Source organism: Idiotropiscis lumnitzeri, chromosome 7, assembly GCF_059441095.1.
Source record: "Idiotropiscis lumnitzeri isolate Australia: NSW breed Sydney's pygmy pipehorse chromosome 7, RoL_Ilum_1.0, whole genome shotgun sequence".
In the NCBI taxonomy this organism is placed as follows: Eukaryota; Metazoa; Chordata; class Actinopteri; order Syngnathiformes; family Syngnathidae; genus Idiotropiscis; species Idiotropiscis lumnitzeri.
In genome coordinates, this window is record NC_142397.1 from 11,406,955 (window position 1) to 11,429,961 (window position 23,007).

Below are 23,007 nucleotides of genomic sequence, written 5' to 3' on the forward strand. Positions count from 1 at the left end.
AGCAATCACAGAGATAAGCGTTGCTTTTAACTTGAGTAAAATGTCAACGCCCGTTCTCATGCTGATTCACATGACTTCAATTAAGGTCTGTTATGCCGCGTAAATTGTTCTCGCTGGACTGAGGTTGAGAATGTTATTAGACAGGGGAAGCTTCAGTGTGAAAGTTATCAACATCCCCTGCCAAGACAGTGTTTTATGGAGCTGGTGAGTCCCAGTGCTGGCACACCAAAATGGTAAACAGGTAAGATGACTCACATGAGAAAAAAAAAAGGCTAGGTTTTAGAATTAGGGGGAAAAATAACAATATTACGAGAGAAGTCATAATTTGGGCTAACGTTTGTGTTTTCCCACGTTTATTAGTCGTTCATCAAACAAGCCGAACCAAAAGAGGCAATCTCGGAGCGGATATCATTTTGCGACTTTGTACTTTTGCTGGAAGAAACGGTGTTTAACAAATGCACTGGACACCCATTGTGAACTAAAATAAACATTATTCATCGTTAACAAAATCTTTTTGTGTATTTGGAATGCTTAATATATCGGAGCGCCTTAACTAAAATTCAGTTTAATGCTTACATGTAGTTATTGTTGTCATTTATGAATTTTCATATCTGCTGTTATAACAAGAACTGAAAAAAAATAGACAGGACATGTTATTCGTGATTCATTTTTGTCTCAGAGAAGCCAATACCAAAATATGTGAATTGAAAGACAAATCAAATTTGAGTAGAAAAACATTGAGAGCTCACGGAAGCTAAAAGATCCCGAATTAACGCCCTTCATGTCTAATTTTACATGTTCTAATTTTACAAAATTACAGTATTTCAATTTCTACTTTTCAGTCCAGCCTAAATTCTCCTTACACAATTATGATGAGTAATTTACAGTTGAATAGACAAATTAATGGACATGAAAACCATAAATAACTGTTGTACGACAAACATTTTTTGATTTCAGCAAGTGGCCGAGTTTGTAAGGAGGATATTTTTTTTTTGTGCAAATACAACTAAAATAGGCAATCTGTTTATTAAAACTCAAAGAATTGTCCAGATGATTTGGACGCATTTAATTTAAGGGAGAGTCGGTCATTGCAAAGTCCAGACAGACATTTCAGTTCTTGATTTAAAATCCTATTTGCAGGCACGACACGTCGCGGCCTTACCTGAGCTGAGTGAGACCGTGTCTTTCTCCCATGATACAACGCTGACGTAGGACTCAACAGAAGCAGGGATAATGCACTTGAAGACGGCTACACTGCCTCGCATAGCCTTCTGGTCAGCCACTCTGACCGTGTAGGGTTCCCGTGAAACTACACGAGATAAACGGTGAATAAAAAAAGTTTGGTGAGTGAGTCATTTCTTTCTTTCACTTCACAAAAAGTTCATCTACCCCACCCCTGAGGACTTACCAGCTTTAAGATGGACATCCTGACTCCTAATCTTGCCCGTGGGGTTTTCGGCAGTGCAGTAGTACGTGTTGTCGTGGATCAGCTTGCTGAAGCTGGATGGCAGGAAGTTGAAGATCTGGAGCGTTCCATTGGGGTGGACATGGCGGATGCCCGGGACGTCATAGATCTCCTCACCGGTGGCCAGGTACCAGCGCAGTGAGGCAGGGGCTGCGCCCCCAGCAGGACAGGGCACTGCGGTCCCTGTGGTGCTGGCGAATACTACCTCTTGAAGCGATGCATTGACAAAATATAAGCTGGAATGTAGGTCCTCACTGAAAACTGTGGAGACAGAAAAGAAACAGGCTGTTAGCATAGCTCATGTTTACACCATTCCCACTACTCAGAAGCACTTTGAGTTGTAACGCTTGCCAAGAAGATACAAGTGCAGTGGTCCTCTGTGCATATACTTGTTCGCACCATTATGTTAAAAAAATTCCACAAAACCTTCTTGGTAGAATGATGCATCGTCCAAAACAGAATCTATTAAGATAAGATAAGATAAGATGTCTTTTATTAGTCCCACAATGGGTAAATCTGAGGTGTTGATGCGGATCCAAATTTGGGTAATTGGTCCTATTGAGCATTTAAGTGTAAAGGGAGATTGCTGTGTACTGCTTGGTTTGTTTATTAGTGGATGAAGTTTGGATATGAGGGAAAAAAATGATTCTGTTTTGATACAGATCAGGATAAAAGTGCATAGCAGTTTCTAGTCTTGCTGTCATAAGAGCAGGTGTGTCAAATGTACTTTCATCACAGGTGACATTGTAACTACAATATATTATTTTAGTAAGCTACTTTTGGTTATTTAATTTGCTTTTTGAATGTCTTTGACCATTTTTTTTTTTTTGTAAATACTTTGAAACGTTGTACTTTTAATTATTTGAAGCAATTGAGCTACCTTGCGTATGAAATGTGCTATATAAGTAAAGCTGCCTTAACTTGCCTTGCCTATATGGTTTCCCTCAGAGTTCTGTTGTTCTATGAAAATCAAATAAATAATCACCCCATCAAATTCATACATATACTTTTGGCCCAGCATTTCACAGAATCAGAATCATCTTTATTGGCCACAAAAGGTTCAAAATATCTCTGGTTGGAGCCACTCCTGTAATTCAGCAGACAAGCTTATTACAAAATGCACATTTTTTGTCATAATCGCGAAACTAAAGAGAGTCCCTAAGGAGTATAAAGCGTCCAGATGTGTGGTAATAATGGTCAGCAACAAATGTGCAAATGGCACAGCAGGTCATGAAGCAATGTTAAGTGCGCATTAATGGAGCATGACTGTTAAACAACAGTTTTGAAAATGATGCATGGTGACGGACCTATAACAATGAATACAGTAGCAATGGTGATCTACAAAATTGTAAAAGTGTCATTATAAAATTGTGAGTCAAATGTTAAAGGGGTGAATGGCAATGGCAAAATTGCTATTGGAAGCTTTGCTGGTTGAGTGATTGATATTATATCTTTAACATTCTCATTTGAAATCAGTCATGGAAATGACGGACAACAAACATTTAAAAATATACTTGTAATATTATGCAAAAGAGGCAATTTTGGTCCAATTTTCTGGAAAAATTAAAAGCAAACAAATCGACATGCTTTATTTGCTTGCGGCCACAAGAAATTATTTGACAGGCTGGACCTGGACCTTGAATTTGACACCTGTGCACAAGCAGGTCCATCGACATGCTGCCATCCATTCGCTGCTGTTGTCTTTTGTCAACTCCCTTGAATCAGGATGTAGGTAGCTTATAAAAAAGCGGCTGGACAGTGGAAACCAAAAATGCATTTGGAACTGCCACCCACCCATACAGTGCATACATACATATCGAGCGCCATCTTTGACAAATATTTATAGTACACTATCAAAATGAGAGATGATGCCAGCATTTTTAAATGAAATCATTATCTGTCCGCAAGTAAAGGCAACAATATGTGTCAGGCCAAAATATGTGCGCATACAGTACATGCTTCATGTTACAAGCTTGCCATTATGAGCATGGTGGCTCTGCTCCAAATGGCCTATAGTGACACTGACAGCAGGCTTGGCCTCTCCCTGGGGAGAAAACATTTTAGCACTTCATAAATTCCTAACGAGGTTTCAAATTGCAGAGACTTTTCCCCATCTTTGCCTCTGCTCCTGCAGCTTTAAACCAGTAATAAGACTCACTAATGTCTCCCTCCTACACTCAGAAATACAAATCTGCACAATAATTCAGTCATTCAAATCAACATTTTGTTGAAAGAGAAATGTCACGTCTGTATTGTGAAATGTAGGCTATTTACGGTATAAGGGAGCTTTTTCAAAAAATGTCCACAGTCCGGGGAGAAGGAATAGGATGTGGTCAAAGCATTTTCAATATACAATTTAGTAATTCACACATTTGTAATATATACTGTGTTTACTTACAAAATTCAAGCAGTAAGAGTGATGGTAAAACAAACACGGAGGGCTCTATAAATGTGCCCAGCACACGTCTGGCGTTAAGCACAGCCAAATTGTGCATTTTTGCAGACATACGCAGCTTGGCACCGTTAGAAATGGGCGGTTTGCGCAGTTGTGGATGTGAACACAACCCCCCCAACCCTTTCTCCAACCCCTTTTTATTTGAATAATATAAGATTGTCATAACAAGAATAACGAATTGCTGATGAATTGATTCATGAATGCTATTTTTAACAAAATCAAATAAATACGCAACAAAGTTTTCTAATGCTCCTTGCATGTACTCTCCTACGGAGCCCCTTTGGGGACACGGAAGAGAAAAAAAATAAATGCAAAGTTGTTTTGGTTTTTTTTTCGAGTGAATGTTTATTTTTTTTAATGCGCGTTTATGTACTTCCGGGTCATCTTCTGTGTAAACAAACGCAGCAAAGATGGAGTGTGTTCACCCGTGGGCGAGTTTAATTGAATTTTACTTTGAAATTGTCTTGAAATACAAAGAAATAAAATCAGTTCTGGATATTAAGCACGGTTTTCAAATAAGTGAAAGACAGTTCCAAGCCCTCCTCCATGATTAGTGCCGCCTCCAACGTACTGTCGTCTCTTGAACAGCAGCGCATTCGAGGCAAGGGTAGTCAAACTGACCCGGAAGTACATAAACGCGCATTAAAAAATAAATAAATAAACATTCACTCGAAAAAAAAAACCAACTAATTTTTTTTTTCTCTTCCATGTCCCCTAAGGGGCTCCGTACTCTCCTGTGTATCCCATTACATCATTTTGGAGTATCTCTGGAGTACAGAGGGGGGGGTAGTCCCTGTGCAGGTTGGTAGCACCAGCTAAGATGCAATAAATACACACATCAAAGATACATTCTATTCTGATTCATTCTCTTCTCAGATGACAGCTGTATCAATCTTTCTGTGGGCAACACACCAGTATTTTGATGATGCACGTAGTAAGCTATAATGGGAGGACAAAAATCTACCTTAAAAGGGATGGTGGCTCAAGATTGGTGAAAAGGGCAGGTTTGATCTAGGGTGGCACTCAATGGAACGCAGACTCCGCATAGGTGGAAATATCAATGAAGATAACTTATTAATATGATAATTTGCAGATGTTGCATGTATGGGTAGTCGCTAGTTCACACAAAAGGGGCTTATTTTTGTCTAACTGAGTTGCCTTTCATTTGGAAGTTTGCTCAAATAGACGAGGGCGTCATTGTGGACCGTTGTTGGAGCGAATATCGCTGACTCCTGGCCAATCTTCCAGCTCATTACCTTTGAATTCAGCGCAGAGATAGGCATGCAAACTACATTTACAGAAAAAGGAACTGCAAGATCTCCACTTGCGGATGATGTAAAGTTGTACAAAGTCACTACTCTATAGAAATCATATTTAATTATAAGGGTTAATTATAAATTTTATTTTTTTATTTCAGCAAATGACCATAAAATGGGACTAGATGTTGCCAAGAGAAAAGCCTTTTCTAGTCACATTTTCTTTAATAATAACAGAAGTAACTACTAGTACGTGTACTCATGGCCCCTGTCAATCAAATTAGATTTTGGGAATTCATGGTGTGGCATATAGTATTTCCATTATTCAATAAACCCGAGACAGGTACAACTGGCAGAAATAGTGGTTTTCAGCAAAACAATTTACATACTTGAGTTAATTGAGATGGCAAAGAAGTAGATCAAAGACGAGTGTGATTGCCATGAAAGCTTTTATTCCGTTCTAGCATGGGAGAAATTGGATTAGGATTTATGTCCCAGCTGTTTTCACATTCGTCAGTTTCACATATGAAAAGTATGCGAGAGTGACTCACTTCAGCCAGGCTGAGAGCAAAAGCCAGATTGATTGAATTAAAAATGGAGAAATTGACTGTTTCATATGTTTCTTATGGCTTCAATAAAACCTGGGGTTTATTTTCTAATTTATGGTCAGAATGTTTGTATATTGGATCACACAAAATTGCACTGCAAAATGCATGAAATGACGTGTTCAGGGAATTTACATGCAAAGATGTTCCACCTTCTTTTTGCACCAAGTGTTAAAAAGCTTTGGTTGCATCGTTTTATTTCATGCAGCCTCTAGTTGTTTAAATTCTGCATTCTTTGACAAGAAAATAAAATAAAATGCTGCACCAAGCAAGCAAGAAACAGCAAAGAAAAAATATATATTAAACCCGCAGGCGGGATTCAATCTCCTCCCTTTCAGAGGGCATCTGTTGAGTTCATTCCGTTGTCATGTATGCCGCGGCGACGGGATTCTTCGCTGTGTGGCTCTGGGGTCTGACAGTGACAGCATGACAGCAAAGAACCTTGGGTAATTAAAGCATCTTTTCTGTGCCCTCCGGGCAAGTGTGTGCGGGACGGCAAGATCACACAAGGCTCACTGGGATTCAAAAATAGGAATGGACCAATGTTCCACCCTTATATATTTGACTCTTTAGGTTTGGAGAAAACAAAAAAACTCCTTGGAAGGCTCAAAGAGTACTCTTGCTTACGCTCGTGTATCTGTGTGCAATTTTAATATTCTAGTTCCTTTTCTCACTACATTTTTTGAAATTGCAAGAATAAGGTAAATTATTTTGATTTTGATTTTATTTATAAAATGCCCCCAACTATATAACGTAGAGAAGTAGATTTGCACAGATTAATTTTGCTGATCATATATCAAGTTTGAGTGGTCATTTGTTGCAGGTAGAGTTTGTACAAGTTAAGCTTGACTGCTCCATTGGTCAAAAATGGGCTAAGATAAGGCGGCCTTGGGGTGAAAAATAGCAGGAAGAGAAAGTCAGTGATACTAGCAGAGTTCCAAATTAACACCCACCAGCCCACCAAATGTGGGTTAAAATCCCTTTTGGCATGTGTTGATAAAACTTACCAGCTAGTTTGGCCGGTGATATATGAAGCAATCGAGTCAGTCATGATCGATTTCCTTGGTTTAGTTTCAAGTTTTGTCGTGAGTTCCTTTGTGTCTTGTCTGTCTCGTCATGTTTATTGTGTCCACCTGTGTTCGTTCACCCAAGCCCTTGTGTTAACCAATCCGCACCCTCGCAACCTTTGCGTCTTTTCCAGGTGTTCCTCGTTGTCTTGTTAATTTGTTTGGATTTAATTCCTTGTTTCCTTTCAATGCTGGTTGGGTCATTGTTAATGTCGGTTGTCCGTGGCTGGTTTTGTGTCGATTCTCTCGTGCCCTTTGTCCATGCTGCGTCCAAGTTTTACTTGTTGTTTGCTTGTTACTTTTTTTTTTTCTCTTGGGTCTGTTCTGTTTTAATTAGCAAATTAGTTGCCGTGTTAAAAAGGCACTGTTTCACAGTACAAAATAAAATCGCTCTGTACATACTGTAAACAACATTTTTTTTTCAACATAGAAAACTGTGGCTTATAGCCTGGTGCCACTTTTTTTTTTTTTGCTTTTCCCCCCCAAAAGAGTTGCTGCGGCTTATACGCTGGTGTGCCTTATAGCCTTTTAGTTTTCTTTGGGAAATTAAACATTTTCTTGTAAAAAAAAAAAAACACTCCTTGCCTTGCTTCCCTGCATTTGGGTCCTCCTCCACCTCAATCCTCCATGTGAACAAGAACCTGACCGTGTCAGTCAGATATACGAGGTGCCTTCAATAAGTTGTGTGAAGCATCACCACCATACACTGCACCTGATGCTAATGCTTTGCTTTGGTCTGTGTATAGAAGGGAATTTATTTTCATGCGGATTCCAAAAATAATGCTCTCTGGTGTAAGTTAAAAACAAAATGTGTCAATTGAAGTTCATAACTAATTTGGAGACAATTCATCAGTCTTGGTGAATGTGAAGCTATATTTATATATATGTACAGTGTATAGTTAAAAAAAATGCTGCAAAATCTAAGGAGTGACAATAAACAGCTTGATGCCACATTTTTAAAGTTTAGTGTACTGTTTAGTATTTGCCAATGCTTGCTTTGTGAAGTGAATTAAATTCCCTTCTGTTCGCAAAGGGAAAAGAAATCTGATGCCTCACATCTAAAAAAAAAAAAAAAACTAACTCTTAAGTCAAGTTGCTCATATCTCAAGGCACCACTTTAAATTAACCAAACAAAGATGTCTGAGACAGGCAGATGTGAGTAAACTCTCCCACTCATGTGATCTGCCTAGAGGCAATTCACCAAGCGCCCAAGCTAAATGACTGTCCTCCAATTTGCTCTCATGAATATTAAGCAGCGCAGTGACAGTAGAAAGGGTTGGCTGCGTGCATGCCGCTGATCCTCACCGACAGATCTGTCCTGTGATGTTTAAGGGGGGGGTATGCTTAAACGATGATGTCTAAATTACACACTTGCTGCTTGTGCATAGGAGCTCATAAGAGAGAACACGATGACAACAGATTATCATTTCATTCCTTTTTTTTCACGGTCTTTTTTATATTATATCTGGATCTGATACACAATTTAGAAGACAGCACGTCATGTTTGAATTCACTCATTTTGCAAATAATTAAAAGTATTGAAATATCTTTTGTTTCATAGATGTGTCCCATTACAGTGATTGTGAGTGACAATGCCAAGATTTGGCATACTAGTTAGAGTGATAACCAGTGATGCTAAAATTAGCTTGAAAATCCATCAGATCCAATATACCTACCAAGGAAAAATATTTTGAAAGCTAAGACCCTCTTGAGCAGTGGTGGGCAAACTTTTTGATTGGAGGGCCACAATGGGTTCTAAAATTTGACAGAGGGGCCGGACCAGGAGCAGATGGAAGAAGTGTTTTGGTAACCTCACCTCATTGGAGAAAAAAAAAATACATTTAATTTTAAATGAAAGTGAACAAAAGCATGACAACAATATATGTCTTTAAAAACCACAGCATTTAAAAAATAAAACATAAACAAGGTTTATTCATTTAATTTTTTTCAAGTTCGGCGGGCCGGATTAAAATGTTTTACGGGCCGCATCTGGCCCTCGGGCCATATTTTGCCCACCCCTGCTCTAGAGAAACAGAAAACTCAAAAAAGCAGGAATGTCCATTATAAACACATATATAAGAAGCAAGAAAATGTAAACAACTCATTACCTAAAACAATGAAAAGCATAGGCTGGAATTTGCATGGAACTCAAAGAGAAGGTTTCATGGACTGATGAGCAAAGCCTGGACCAAAGGCAAAAGTTTCAAGAAAAAAAGCGATCTATATGTTTGTGATCCCATGGTCTTGGGTTTGCATGGATACTTTTGGGACGGGCTCAACTTTGATGTCTATAGAAGCATTTTGTATGCCACTGTAAAGAAATCAAACAGCTAGATATTGACGCACAGTTACGCTACCAAAACAGACAAATATTTCCATAGGAGAAACAAGTGGACCGCATTAGACTGGCCAAGCCAAGTTTTAAGTTAGACCCATGATGAGCAATACCGGACCCTATTGTGAAATGAAACAGAAACCAGACACAAGGCAGGCAGATTTCTGAGTTTGTAAAAACAAGATCAATTCCTTTATGGAGGGACGCAAGTGTGTATAGCGTCTAAGTGCAGAATCATCACGATTGTAGCGTGTGTGTACTGTTTTAAAATGCCGCTCCAAATTCCCTTTCTTTGCCAATGTCATGGGAGCATTACAGACCAAACAAACAAGCTTTGAATGAGAATAAAATATATTATCGCTAACTACTGACCGCTAACAGATTCCTGATGGCTGACTACAAAATGCCTTCATGTCAAATTATCCTCTAGAAATGCCAACTATTTATTATATGGATTAAACATGACATTTTCTAAAATAAATGTCCCCTAATTATGACTCTAAAGTGCGCTAAACAGGAAAATGGATCATATTTTGCAATCAACATGAAAGTGCCTATTTGTCGTGAATTGATTTAAATTGTACTTATTTTTCCAATGTCTGCGCAGGGCCTTGTTGTGGTATTCCCCCCTGCTTGACCTAGTTAACCAGAATTTGAAGAGGGGAAAAAAAACACAGACGTATTTATAGTATGCAAATGCTAATCCCTTTGACAGACAGAACTGGATGAATATAAATTGTAAATGTCATTCATGGTTTATTTGGTCGACAGAGGTGCACCATTTTCAGCATGAAGTCTCACGTGTCAAAAGAAGAAAATGTTTAGTGCTGTTGAATGGAAATGCTGTTATGGTTGTTGCAGAACAATTTGACTGAAATAAGTATTAAATAACAATAGAAGGCAGTGTCTGCCAGCATCTCAATCGGATTTCACCTGCAATTTATTGAAATTGGCACATGTGAAAATAAATGTCATCTGCTTCTAAATGGATGTGTTAAGAATGAGTTTGCTAACTGGCACTTAGAACGCAAGAAGCTGCCCACTCGTGACCTCATAAAAACAGGATTAACAAATACGTCTGTTGCTTGTTCGTTGATTGTATCTCCTAACGACATACATTTGTTTATTCCATGACATAGTAATATATTTCGACAGTATGTTCTGGTCATATTCCAAGACCCGTGTTCATCCACTGCATCGTCGCTGTGTGCCAGTAAACAGTGAACCTCTGTGCTTCACTGTGATACTCAAAGACGTCTGATTGAGACTTGAGTGGATATAATCTAATCCCTTCCCAAGTAATCTAATGGTCAGCATACATCGTCTCTCTTGATAACATGATTAAGCAGCAGCGTTCACGTTGCACAGATTGTTGCTGACAGAGGCCTGACTTCAGTCGGTCACGGCGCATCCTGGACGGCCAACCTTATTATGTCAGCAGTCATTAAGGTTAAGGGCCTTCAAAGGAGTCGTTGTGCGGTGTCTTAATATGACCAATGTCCACTTGCATGCAAGCGAAGCTAACGCGCATGGTGGGTCAGCACAGGTTTCACTGACCCTCGAAGCTCTCAGCGACGGGGAGACGCAGCTGAGGTAATTCACCTGTCACAGATAGTCTGTGGCCTCTACATCTGTATCGGGTTTCGCTAAGATGTAAGCAAGATACAGGAATCTCTTCTTAGGAAGTTGCTTTCATATTTGAAAGATGATAACTCATTTTAAATTGTGCAGTAAAATCTATTTGGATAGGTCTCGCTTGGATCAAGTTGAAAATCACAAAAATGACCATAAGAGAAAAAACAATGAGCTGGAGCAGGGGTCGCCAATGCTGAGGGTCTTCTAAGTGACACTTGACCACACTTTTGACACACTTTGTTAGAAAAGGCTGAGAAAAAGGACCCTGGATCCACATTAACATCCAGTTATATTTACATTTTCTGTCAGTGGTCAGATCGCCCTACGGCACAACCAAAGTGATGGAGAACACCAATGTTGATCCAATCAACCTCTGTAAATTAGGCAACTCCAATATGAAGTTCTCAGACCAGTTTTTGGAGGCTGGCCTGATCCACTTCCGTGCTCTGCATGGAAAGCACTGCACTTCCCGACACAAACTGAACCACCAGCGATACGGGCCACTTGCATCGAGACACCTCACAATTTGGACCGAGTGAGCGTGTGTGTGCGTGCCTGCTCGCTTTGTGTGGGCGAGTAAAGCATGGGCAATGTTCATTAACTGCTTTATAAACACAATATTATTCGCTCCCACTCAACATCTAATAGAGGGATAGTTGTGTCTCTAGTCTTTGTTTAAATGTTATTGAGCATGCCTAATTATCTTACTTACTTATTTCCCTAGCTTAAGACAAGACCTGGGAGGGTCTTTTATCAAAGCCATAAAAATGTATTGTGCTTTTATTGTCACAGTGGTAATTTCTTTGAGGCTATAATGTAAACTTTTATCATGCTGTTATGATTTTTTTTTTTTAAATTGTGTTTGAGATCTGTTTTAATCATTACAAAAGAATGTTTTATCCTTTTTTTTCCAGACCAAAATATTATTATTTTACACATTTATTTTATCCAGAGCAGGTCTTAAACTTGCAACCTTCCCAGGTCCCAAAGCAAACCACCTTACAAATTGATCCATTAGTCATTATTTGTAATTTAGGTCACTTTTTTTTCTTTTTGCATTGATAACGTCATTATCAGGCCATAGCAGGCTTTTGAAGCGCTACTGCCATCCCTATTTTGTCCAAGAGACGTCTGTGACCAGCAGCTGGTGGAGTGTGTTAATGTCGATGTCACAGCAGCTGGCTGCTCTCATCCTGTTAGCTCTGTCTGCCATTATGTTCCCCCCCTCCTCCTCCTTCAAAGCTGCTGCTGCGTGCCATTCTCATTTTAATACTCCAGACTCATTTGACCGTCTTTATGGACTTATCATATTAAACATTTATCGCAGCCATTTTCCCTAAACCAAGCATGTTTATTCAACACTTAGGGGAACACCGCACGGCTCCTTTCAACAATCCCCCACCCGGTACACAAGCTTCCTTATTTTCTCCTTTACCTCATTTCTTTCCCTTTCCCCACCTCACTCCCTTAGCCCCCCCGTCTTGGTTTATTACGACTCTCCATGTGCCACGGGCTGAATAAAAAGGAGCAATATTTGTCTACACTTCCTCTCCACTGCTCTGCGGTCATCCTTTCCTCAAGTGATGAGGCCTCTTCGAGACCGAAGAGACACAAATGTATTCTGAGCATTTTAATACCTTGAATGAATCATGTCTTAATTTAATCATCTGATCAAATAGTAATTAGCATAATCACTGGTGGGGATGGATGTTCCAGATAGAGAGGCACAGAGCAATACATAATAGACCTCAGTCTGACAACAGTGCATGGGGATACTTAGCACCATGTAAATGGTGACATGCTTCTAGGGACGGCACACGCTCCAAATTGCTCCGTTAACTACATCATATTCTTCACTTATACAGTTAAATGACCCTGTTCCATTATGTCGCTTATGTGCTACACAGCACCAGCTCGACTCAGCTTCACGTGGCTCTACTCGCTTCGGTTTGGGGCGCTCACATTTCCACTTCAAAATAGAATTGCCGTAAACCGCAAAAAACGTGTTACATTGAATTGGACCGAGATTTGCCTCCAATCATCCGCATTGGAGGAGATGTGGTTCTTCTTTCGATGCTTCTCGGCACAAGATTGTTGATAATGGTAAGAAGACTCATTTTATTCAGGAGGAGGGATTTCTGATTCTGATTCTGAGATTAAGGGCAGCAGCAAATCGGACACTTGCAGTATAATGGTGGAGCATAATGCTGCTGCTTACAGAAGGTTCATTTATTTTGGTCAGTTTGTGTTCAAAAGTTGCAGTGACTGAGTATTGAATATCAACTTAAACAATGCACTAGCAGCACGTGAAGTAATGGTAGCGGTGGCAACTTAAATGATGCCCACAATATTTCATCAACTTTACTAGGGGGGGAGTCGCATTGAACCTCCACTTCCTAATTACAATAGGTATCTGGCAAAAAATTAAATATGGACGAAAAAAATGCATGTCTTTTTGTATTGAACCAATGTACAAAAGAGTATCTTCATAAACAGTATTTTATTTTTCATCAAAGTGAACAATCAAAATAATAACCACATATTGTTGTTGGGTTTTTTTTCAGTGTAAAGGGCTCTCTCTGTAAGAATTGCCATTCAAGGATGGCACAAAACTGTTTAACAGCGAACCAGCATGAAATGCAAGAACTAATTTTCAGCATGTTTTTCACCAAAATAAACTCATTCTAAGTTATTATTATTCAAGTACTGTGTTTGTCCTGCAAGCCATTCAAACTATACTAAGAAATATTCATCCATCCATCCATCATCTGTACCGCTTCTCCTCACTAGGGTCGCGGGGGGTGCTGGAGCCTATCCCAGCTATCTTCGGGCAGTTTAAACATTTTAAGTGCATTCTCTCTTTAAAAGGAATTTTGTTTTTAATACATCTTACGGTAAAAAAAAAATGGCATCTGCAACTCTTTCAAAGCACATGATGTAAATGTTTCCATATTAAATTCTTATTAAAAAAAAATCAATGTTTGCATTATAAATGAAGATTTAAGAAGAGATTTGATTTGGCATAACCTACAGCAAAATTATATGTCTCTAAAATAAAGCTAAAATTAAGGTGTAATTAAAGCCTCTTTCCAGAAATAATTACCACAGAAAGAAAAAAAAAGAGCTGTAGTGAACGTAATCTTAACTGTGTTTAAAAATGTTATTGTTGCAGTCAATCAGAAATGGTTTTGGGTTTAGTAGCACATGAATTGGTAAAGGTACACTATTTGTTATTTTACCAAGTGGTTGCTCTAATTATTGCATTAACGACGTGGAAGAAGAGCAGATCAGTCTTGGTCTCGACCATTCTTGACGGCAAATTCCGAGTCTGAGACCGAGACAAAACCTAGACCTTCAAAATGAGGTCTCAAGAATTGTCTCGGGCCTGAGACAGCTCTCGGGTGTTGCAAAACTAATAGAAATAGTACCTGCTTTTGCAGGTGTAAATGTAAGGAGATCCGTAGCAGGTGCAATGATGTGACATTAGCATACCGGTTGACAAGTTACTGCAGCAGCACACCACAAACGTGCAAAGAGGTCGGTGCAATCGAGGAATACCACAAAGTGCTAAGATTATTGACAATGCACTCAGTCCCACACCAGGCTAGAGGATCAATGAGCGCCTGAAAGGACATAAATCAGGCCGCGCGGCCCGGCTGCTGCATGCCACACACACCAAGCTCCTCAATTAAATTCACAGTGCGAGCACACTTGCAGATAATAAACCACACATTGTTTTTGCATCTTGTCCGCACTTGTACAAAAAAATACACACAAAAAAAACCACATTCCTCACTGTAATTGAAATAGGATGACAGTGTTTTAAAAATGATGGGCTAAAAATAGACAATACTACCTCGGTCTGAAGTCATAGCATCTGTGCCACAGTTTAAAAATAAAGAGCAGTGTCAGGAAAACCAAGCTGCACCCATTTTTCTTTACGTCACTCTGTCTATCCAGCCTTGCCTGCTCCATTATCTTAGACTGTGGAGCGTCACACACCGGGGCAGTGAAATATCGCCTGAAAATTAAATTGAGCAGAGATGCAGAAGTTGCTGTAACTGGTGGAAAGCTCGAAGGTCAAAGAGAGACTGTGTGTGGGGGTGTGGGTGTGTGTGTGGGGGGGGGTGTGCATGTCCATGTGTAATTGTTGATGTGATGGTAAACATGCCCAAGTAGCAGCATCCCAGGCACATGTATTACGCACGGGCCCAAGATCAATTCAGCTTTGGGCCTCAGCGTGCGTCGTGTTCAAAGTCTGGCAGTTCCAATAAAAACTAATAAATTATAAAAAATAAAAATATTCTGCCAACAATGACGCTCCTTGCTTGAATGGCGCCCTTTGCTTGACGAGTACTGCCGACATAGGTGTACCTTCCAGAGACCACAAATGAGTCAATATCGGTATATGTAATGATGACAATCTGTTAATATTATTAAAAATGACTATACGCAATATACAAGTCCTTTGGACAGGTTGGATCACATTTCATATCTTCAATAAAATATCGATGTAGAATAAGTACTGCTTGGTCTGCTTCTATTTTCGATTAAAGACCAACCTACGGATGGGCAATCGACTTAAATGAACAATTAGTTACTTGAGGGGATGACCTCTCCCACTTCCTGAATGTTCTTAACTCCTGTTTCTCTACCAGGTTTTTATTGAGCAGAATAATGCTCTCCAACTTCCCATAACCGATTTCTTACTGTCTTCTCTTCACTTCCCCACTATAGTACCTGTGAGTAGTGCAGCACACTAATATGATATGTCACTTTGACAGGTGCTGAGCGAATGAAAAGCATCCTCTCTGCTGAAAAGCCAGCCTGAGAGGGGGAACCCCCGCCAGATGTACTACAACCTCACTTTGCACGCATGATCAAACACCTACAACTGGCTGCTGAGGGCTTTTCTGCCGCAGCTTCTTTGCACGCAGATGCTAAATGATATCGTTAACATTTTAATGCAGGAGACATTTACACGCCGGCTTGTGCAATTACACCTCCGATTTGCTGGAATCCAGACAGACACAGTATGATCGGTAATTATATATTGCACTGGTTGAAGCACGCGCGCAAGCTAATGACCAAAGCTTGCACCTAATTGGAGTGCTCGATGGGCTCAAGTAGGCGCCGTACAGTAGAGTAGCCCTCATTAGCACACAGAAACTAGGTGTATCAAATATGATCACATTACCCAACATTAGCAGCCTTTACGGATGGAATCACACAGTAGCAAAACCCAACAAACCCTTTCAAAACACACAAATTAAGTGGGTTGGTGGACTTAATCCAACCCATTAGGTATTCACATCGGACTAAAGCGGTTCGAGATGATCTGTCATTTGACTGTTTGTTTTTAACATGTAATTAGATTTCATGGGCCGCAATCTAATGTCTGCAATCAAGCTGGAATTATTTGCTAGTAAGCATCCTTAATGTGCAGGACCGTAACGCGGGTCAGGTTTTACTTTATTGCTCTCTGACAACATCTGGACAATGGAGTCATCTCTTGGGTCATTCCACAGTTCCACCTAATTGAGGTCTCATCACTCTCCATTGCCTGCTTATATTCTTACCATGCTGCTTGGACACTTCTTCTCATGGATAAATTGAATCTATGCATCTACCCCAGTCGATGCTGGTCTTTCTGCTTGCTAATATGAGGTCAAAATTGGCGGGATAACTAATCGTGCTATAAGCTAGCTGCATGCTCAGCGAGAGCTTCCGCAATTCCTTGAATTTGCTCGGAGAAAAGGTCAACGATAATTGAGATGAAAATTTGATTGCGTGATCCCTTGATCTCTGCCGAAGTGTTATCTTATTGAACACATACGTGATGAAGTCTTAAAGCATCGGATTAAGCCGTATGCGTATGACTACATTTCATTGCTGCTCCTCTTTACGTCTTTGCAGAACGAATGTGAACGTGGTAATTTAACTTGATACTGTTTTGCCTTGAGGCAGCTCTTGGGGAAAAAAATTGAATTTGATTCCATTCGTGTGGAATATCGATAGGTGAATCAGGTCATTAGTAGACTGGGAAAAAAACAGCATACTTTTAAATGTCTGATATGACAAATATTGCAGGTCGTCACGTTCATTTTAGAGAGCTGACAATTAATGATTCATTAAATAAGGCCATGTACATATGAACAGTTATTTTTCTATGCACCTTAAATGGAGGAGCTACATAAACAATCAAATTTTGCTTTGAAATGTATTCATTCATATTTGTTGCGCGGTTTTAGGAGCATTTATGTGATTTGATATCATTATTCTCCAATGATGAACTTTGGTTTTTCAACATATGTGATTTTTGTTGCTGATGGCTTTAACTGGGAAAAAAATGTAGATGAAGAGACATGGAGAAGGCAACTCTTACAAGGTCATATTGTTATTGGCTGAATAGCACCGGACAGTGGGCCAATGAGATTTCATGTGAACAGGAATTTTGTTAAAATGGCATGATGTGTCGACTTGATTTTTTTTTCAAGTGGCCCATATTCTGCATTTTAACATCAACAGTAAATTTGGACATTGCGTGGAATAAAGAAAATATTATAAACTATTGAATTGATATCAGCTTAATCCTGTCAGAAAACAAAAGGTCCTTCTCGTTGCTGTTGTGGGAAATTGTGTTTAACTCCTACTGAACTTAAAATCCAATGTCTAAAAACATTTAGCATATAAACATTCAGAAAGTAATCAGAGCACATGAACACATCTGATCATTTGTTTTACACCCGACAACCACCGTATAGTTTTCTATACCTTTTATGCTGAATGTTTTTGGACAGCCATTAAGGAGGTTACCATAGAGACGGGCCAGTGAGCACATGATAGGCCTAACTCTGAAACAGAAAGAATTGTCTAGAAACCAATCATCGTGCTGCCTCCTATCTACAAGGTCATTCATTCAGTCTGACAACGCCTGCTGAGCCAATGAGCAGCTCATTTTCAAGCTAATCAACAATAGTTAATAAAGCAGGCCTCCTCGATGGCGAAATCTAATAAAATGACAACACAAACAGCAAATGATGAAACACCTTCTTCTTTAAAAAAAATAAATAAATCAATTGGAAAAAATGGCGACAATGGATATGTCGACACACGGAAGCCTAATTCCTGTCAGTTGTTTGCCACAGGCTGGTTCAATAATCCCTCACGCAATAAAAAGACAGAATCCTGCAGTTAATGTAATGTCACAGTCAGATGATTATGATTGATGAGGATTCCTTATTGTTCTTTTATGAGTTTCAGCACAGGCTGAAGCGAAACACCATTTTAGTCAGTGTCAATATATGGCACTGGATGAGAAGAAAAGAGGCAACGCAGAGACCAAAATCCATTCCGAAGCCTTATTTTATCGTCCTAAGCAGAAGGGAAAATCCATTTTAGGGACACACCGTATCACATCACGGCTCCTCAATGCGGCTCAAATGTATTCATACCTGTAAAATGCCATCTTCGCCACATTTCTGCTTTGTGCATTCAGCTTTTCTTGACCTTCCATTTTGATTGCGTACAATTATGTGAAAATCTAAGCCCCGATGTGTTTTCGCATAGACATTTTACCATTCTCTTCCCCTTCACCGACCCTGCCTTTCGTACACACCCAGGCAGCCATAATCCCCTCCTTGCAGAAGAGACGCTGGCCAATAACTGAATGCAATAAACTATCAATTTTCTTCTATTGATTAAAGAAATGAAAATTCATGACACAAATAAGCGTACACAGCATCCGCCGCGTGCTTATTCTGGTGTCTTCACGCAAATATACAGGTCTAAGAAAACAATAAGCAAAGATGAATGCATTTAAATGGAAAAGGAGCCTTTTGGCCATTTGAATGGAAAATGCATGTTTGGTGTGTGTTTTGATCTAGCACCAAAATTCAAATCTATTTGCCATAACATTGTACTTTAGTTTGGGAAGATGGATAAAAAAAAAAAAAACTGTATGGTTTTCTTCCCTCAAATGGAAAAATACAAACATTGACAAACGTCACTGATGGGGAAAAGTGAGGACAGCAAATTAGGATTATATTTATATGTGCTATAAATGACACTATCAATTTGTTACTATTTTCATGATGTGCATACATTTTTTTCTTGCTTGTTTGAATGCAAATTGGAGTAAATGTGCTTAAGGAAGGACAGTGGCAAATCAAATGTTTATTATATCAAGTACGTCACCTATTACTAAGGGCCACAGAGGCGCTGAGAAAATACGTAGCATCAACAGTTCAATTTAAAAAAAAATACATGAAAATGCGTTATTTTCAATGAAAAAACCATTACAAAATCTAAAATTACACCATTATTCTAAATCCAACTATTGAATATGAAACAGACACAAGTTGTTGGATCAAAACACGTATAGGCCAGAGATGCAATTTGGTGGCCAGCTTGAAGGATTTTACATAAATCTTGTTCCTGCTTCACCTTCCTTTACCAAGGGTGTCAGCCTTTTGACAGCCATGAAAAATCCATTTCATGTGGGTCACATTTTTTCTCCCTCACTGCTTGTGTCATATTCATCAATAATAAATACAAACATTAAAAACAAATTCAAAAGGTGAAACTTACCATTCAAGATGCTCTGGAACAAGGTAAAAGCCAATATCCACATGCCCTGCTCCGTTCAATCCCCCCACAGCTATGCTTTCTGTTCTTCCTCACACCGGTGCCTTCCTGGGGTTCTTTTCAGAGCGTTTAGGGTGATGTTAAACATTTGTCTTCAAGCAAGCTGCCCCGAGTCTTGTACTTTTAATTTCTCCTTGCTACTTTTTTTTGCCCCACTTATGGAACATCAATGAGCCCGGTGATTGTCTCGGAGAGAGCTGTGCACTCTCCTCTGCTCCGCGCCTTGCTGCCTCTCAAAAGGATGCTGAGGGGGTGAAGCCCAGGTGTGTGTGCGCGTGTGTAAGTATGTGTGTGCGTGCGCGTGTGTGTGTGTGATGCTGAGTCAGAGGCGTGCACGAATATCATTTAACAACAGAAGGCTTCAACTGCCTTAACTCAATTAAATAAAAAAAAAAAAAGTCCGACGTTCTAATCACCTCAATTAACTAACAGGTTATGTTGTTTTTTTTTGGGGGGGGGGGGGTATTTAGAAGTAGAAACGAAATGAAAAGAAAAGAAATAAACTGGCGCAGACGCAATCAGAAAGGTTCTGGGTTAAGGTTGTTTTGTGCGGGGATCCCAAAGTCAAATTCTCTTCATCGCCTCTGTGCATCCAGCAAGAGGCGAGCAAGCACATCTTCCCCGCTGACGCTCTCTGTAATCGCACCGCACGGACTCTGCAAGCATTACATTGAATAACCCCCCCCCCTCACACACACACACACACACACACACACGCACGCACACACACGCGCGCACACACACGCGCGCACACACCTCCCTCCCACCAACCCCCACCCGCCCGCTCTGCCCCTGCAGACGCTTTAATTCCTCATTGCCTTAAAGGAGCAGAGGCGGATACAAGTCGCGTCCTGAGGGCAACTATCCACTGGAGACGACACTTATTTGCATTAAAGTCGCGGCTGCACCTGCCTCACTGTTCAACCTCAGTCAGAACATAAAAGTTTTTAGAGTCGGGAATCAAGTGCCTTGCAATTAGTAGATTCATAACGGAAACGAAATATCCAAATATGATTAAATTTATTTCAGGTGATTATTTTGTAGCTTCCAATCTTTCGGTATGGCCACACTTAAATTAAATAATGAGAGGATAAAGCCTGATCTGCACCCACACTATCATAACTCAGGCTGTGTTCAGAATCATTCATTCACTATTTCCTAATTATTATGTAAGAACATGTATTGATAGCTTTACACTGACATCATGCACCTCTGGACACTTTGTTGACCAGAGTTGGAGGTTTTATTAGCTTATTAATATTTTAGAGAGATTCATTTGAGAGAGACTGGCAAAGAATTGTGAATTACTGTGCTGAGGGACAAAGTCCCGTATAATTGTTGCACCAAATTTGAATCATGGCAGGAAGGGTGAGCATTTGTCAAAGAAAAGACTGATTGTGGCTTTTGCAAATCAGCAGAGCCGATCTCACTCTGGCCAGATTATTGAAGGTAAGCTTTAATGCTTTACAAATTAGTTCGGAAACACATGTTACATACGTTGGATACAGTAGGCTACATAATCTCCATTTTCAGTGAGTACGGTATAGTTCAATGCTTTTAAGTAACGCAGGTTTATACAACATATGCTGTATCTTACGTTGGATATCGTTTGAGTGGTTTTGTGGTATTGTATTAAACATGCACACGTCAGAAGTTTTTGGACTCAGTCAAATCTGCCCTTTATAAGCGCCTACCGGTGATACAATCGTGATCAGGACCATCTTTGCTAACAGGCTTACCTGGGTTGGACCTCAGGGGGCGACAGTAGGCAAGGGCTTTTGATGTCTGCTTGTGTTTTTATTTGCAATTTTTTATTTGATTTAGTCTTTAGTGCTGTGTTTTTTGTAATCATTTTTTTGTTTGCTTGTTTTTGTGCTCATTTGCACCGTAGGTAACAATAACAAAGGATTTTGTTTTGATTAAAAGGGAACACATTTTCACTCTCTAAAATGTTACAAGATATTTATAAGTATTATGTTAATAATTAGCACAATTAATGATGGTATTTTTTATTGAACATAGCGATTTTATCATTGCGATTAATAGTAATAATAATAATTGAAGTTGTCTCCATTAAATGACTCTATTTTCTATCCCAGTATAGGGTTGGCCCCGGACAATTTTTGCTGACATCCTGGACTGGTGGTCAGTGAATTGCAAGTCACTTATTGACAAACAAACATTCACGCTCATTGGCAATTTTGTCCACGATAAACTCACCATGCATGTTTCTGGAATGTGGAAAGGCACGGTATCCAGAGAAAAGAACATGCAAACGCCACATAGTAAGGCGTCCTTACTTGTATGTCACTGCGCCCCCTTCATTCTTTTTTTTAAAAAAAATTTAATTTTTTTTTTTAAAATAAATTCATCATCTTATTGGTAATTCCAGATTTCCTTTGTGTACCAAAGTTCCTGAATATGTATTTATGTATGTACGTATAGGTCAGAAGAGAAGAGAAAAGGCAGCCTGATCCTGGCCAGATATTCACAAGGACATCCAATGTCAAATAGAAGATTCAAACAAATGATATCCTCAAATTGTTTAGTGAAAGTAGGAAATAATTCAGAAAAAGAAAGCGTACATACAACGGTTGCATAAAATGCAGGGTTAAACCGGAGCATCCCCCACTCGTCAGGCTCACGCATCATGCACACATGCATGCGCCACGCTGCCCCCCCCCCCCCAACTCTATAAACCAGCCAGCACCGGCAACGCCACCATCCCTCCATTTTAATGCCTGCCTTCAAGTCAAGGGTGTAGCTGTAGTAGCCGCGGAAGCCCGCGGGGCCTGTCCACAGAGCTGGGTTACACTCCGTGTGATATTACCAGCAGGGTAGTAGTCTGCATCTCATTCGCTATTCCACTTGACAGAATACACGGAGAGTCATGTTTATTTACTGCAGGATATTCATTGTCTGAACTCACTTTGAGGCTGATGCAAGGATGCTCTGAAAGAAAAACAAACAAAGGATGTATAGCAAACAAATTCAAAGCAATGTCTGCCCTCATTTTGGTCCCATCTCTGCGTCTTCCGGTGGACACAAAGAATCATATGCATTCGTTTATAGGAGCTGATATTTCTGTCTGATGTGTTGTGGAGGTTCTGTCCACTGTCTGCACAACACGCTCGTGCATACCTTAAAAATACAAATTATTCCCAAGCCATAAGATGAAGCCAAACAGCTTGAATCCCCAGAGGCAGTGTGACATAAGAAAGCCTGAGCAAATGAGAGCAGTAGGTCAAGGATCCTGCCTATCACTGAGAATGATAGCATGAAATACGGCACAAAAAAAAAAACATCACTCTGACTAGTCAATGGAGGAAGTGTGCAAACAAAATTATATTACTATGAAAAATATGCATTTTAGGTCTACCGGAGACCACAAATAGTCTATCAATGGCAAGGTGGTTGTTTTTCCAATATGTTCCCTGCATTTGGCTGGCGACCAGTTCAAGTTGTATCCTGTCTCTCACCCAAAGTCAAGCTGGGAAAGGCTCCAGCTCACTTTTGACCCTAATGAAGATATTAGATGTACAA

General features: G+C 39.8%; 1 protein-coding gene across 4 annotated transcripts in view; it reads right to left on the minus strand.

The window, feature by feature from the left end:
• The window catches only part of dscamb (Down syndrome cell adhesion molecule b), a 99,068-nt gene extending 78,957 nt beyond the window's left edge, over positions 1–20,111 (minus strand). For all 4 annotated transcript variants that reach the window (XM_088300374.1, XM_088300372.1, XM_088300373.1 and 1 more), the window contains exons 1-3: positions 19,408–20,111; positions 1,409–1,726; positions 1,163–1,309 (exon numbers count right to left, since the gene is read on the minus strand). In XM_088300374.1, coding sequence (XP_088156500.1) covers positions 1,163–1,309; positions 1,409–1,726; positions 19,408–19,450 — 508 coding nt within the window. In that variant the 5' untranslated portion in view covers positions 19,451–20,111. The remainder of the gene's footprint in view (positions 1–1,162; positions 1,310–1,408; positions 1,727–19,407) is intronic.
• Positions 20,112–23,007: the final 2,896 nt, after the last annotated feature.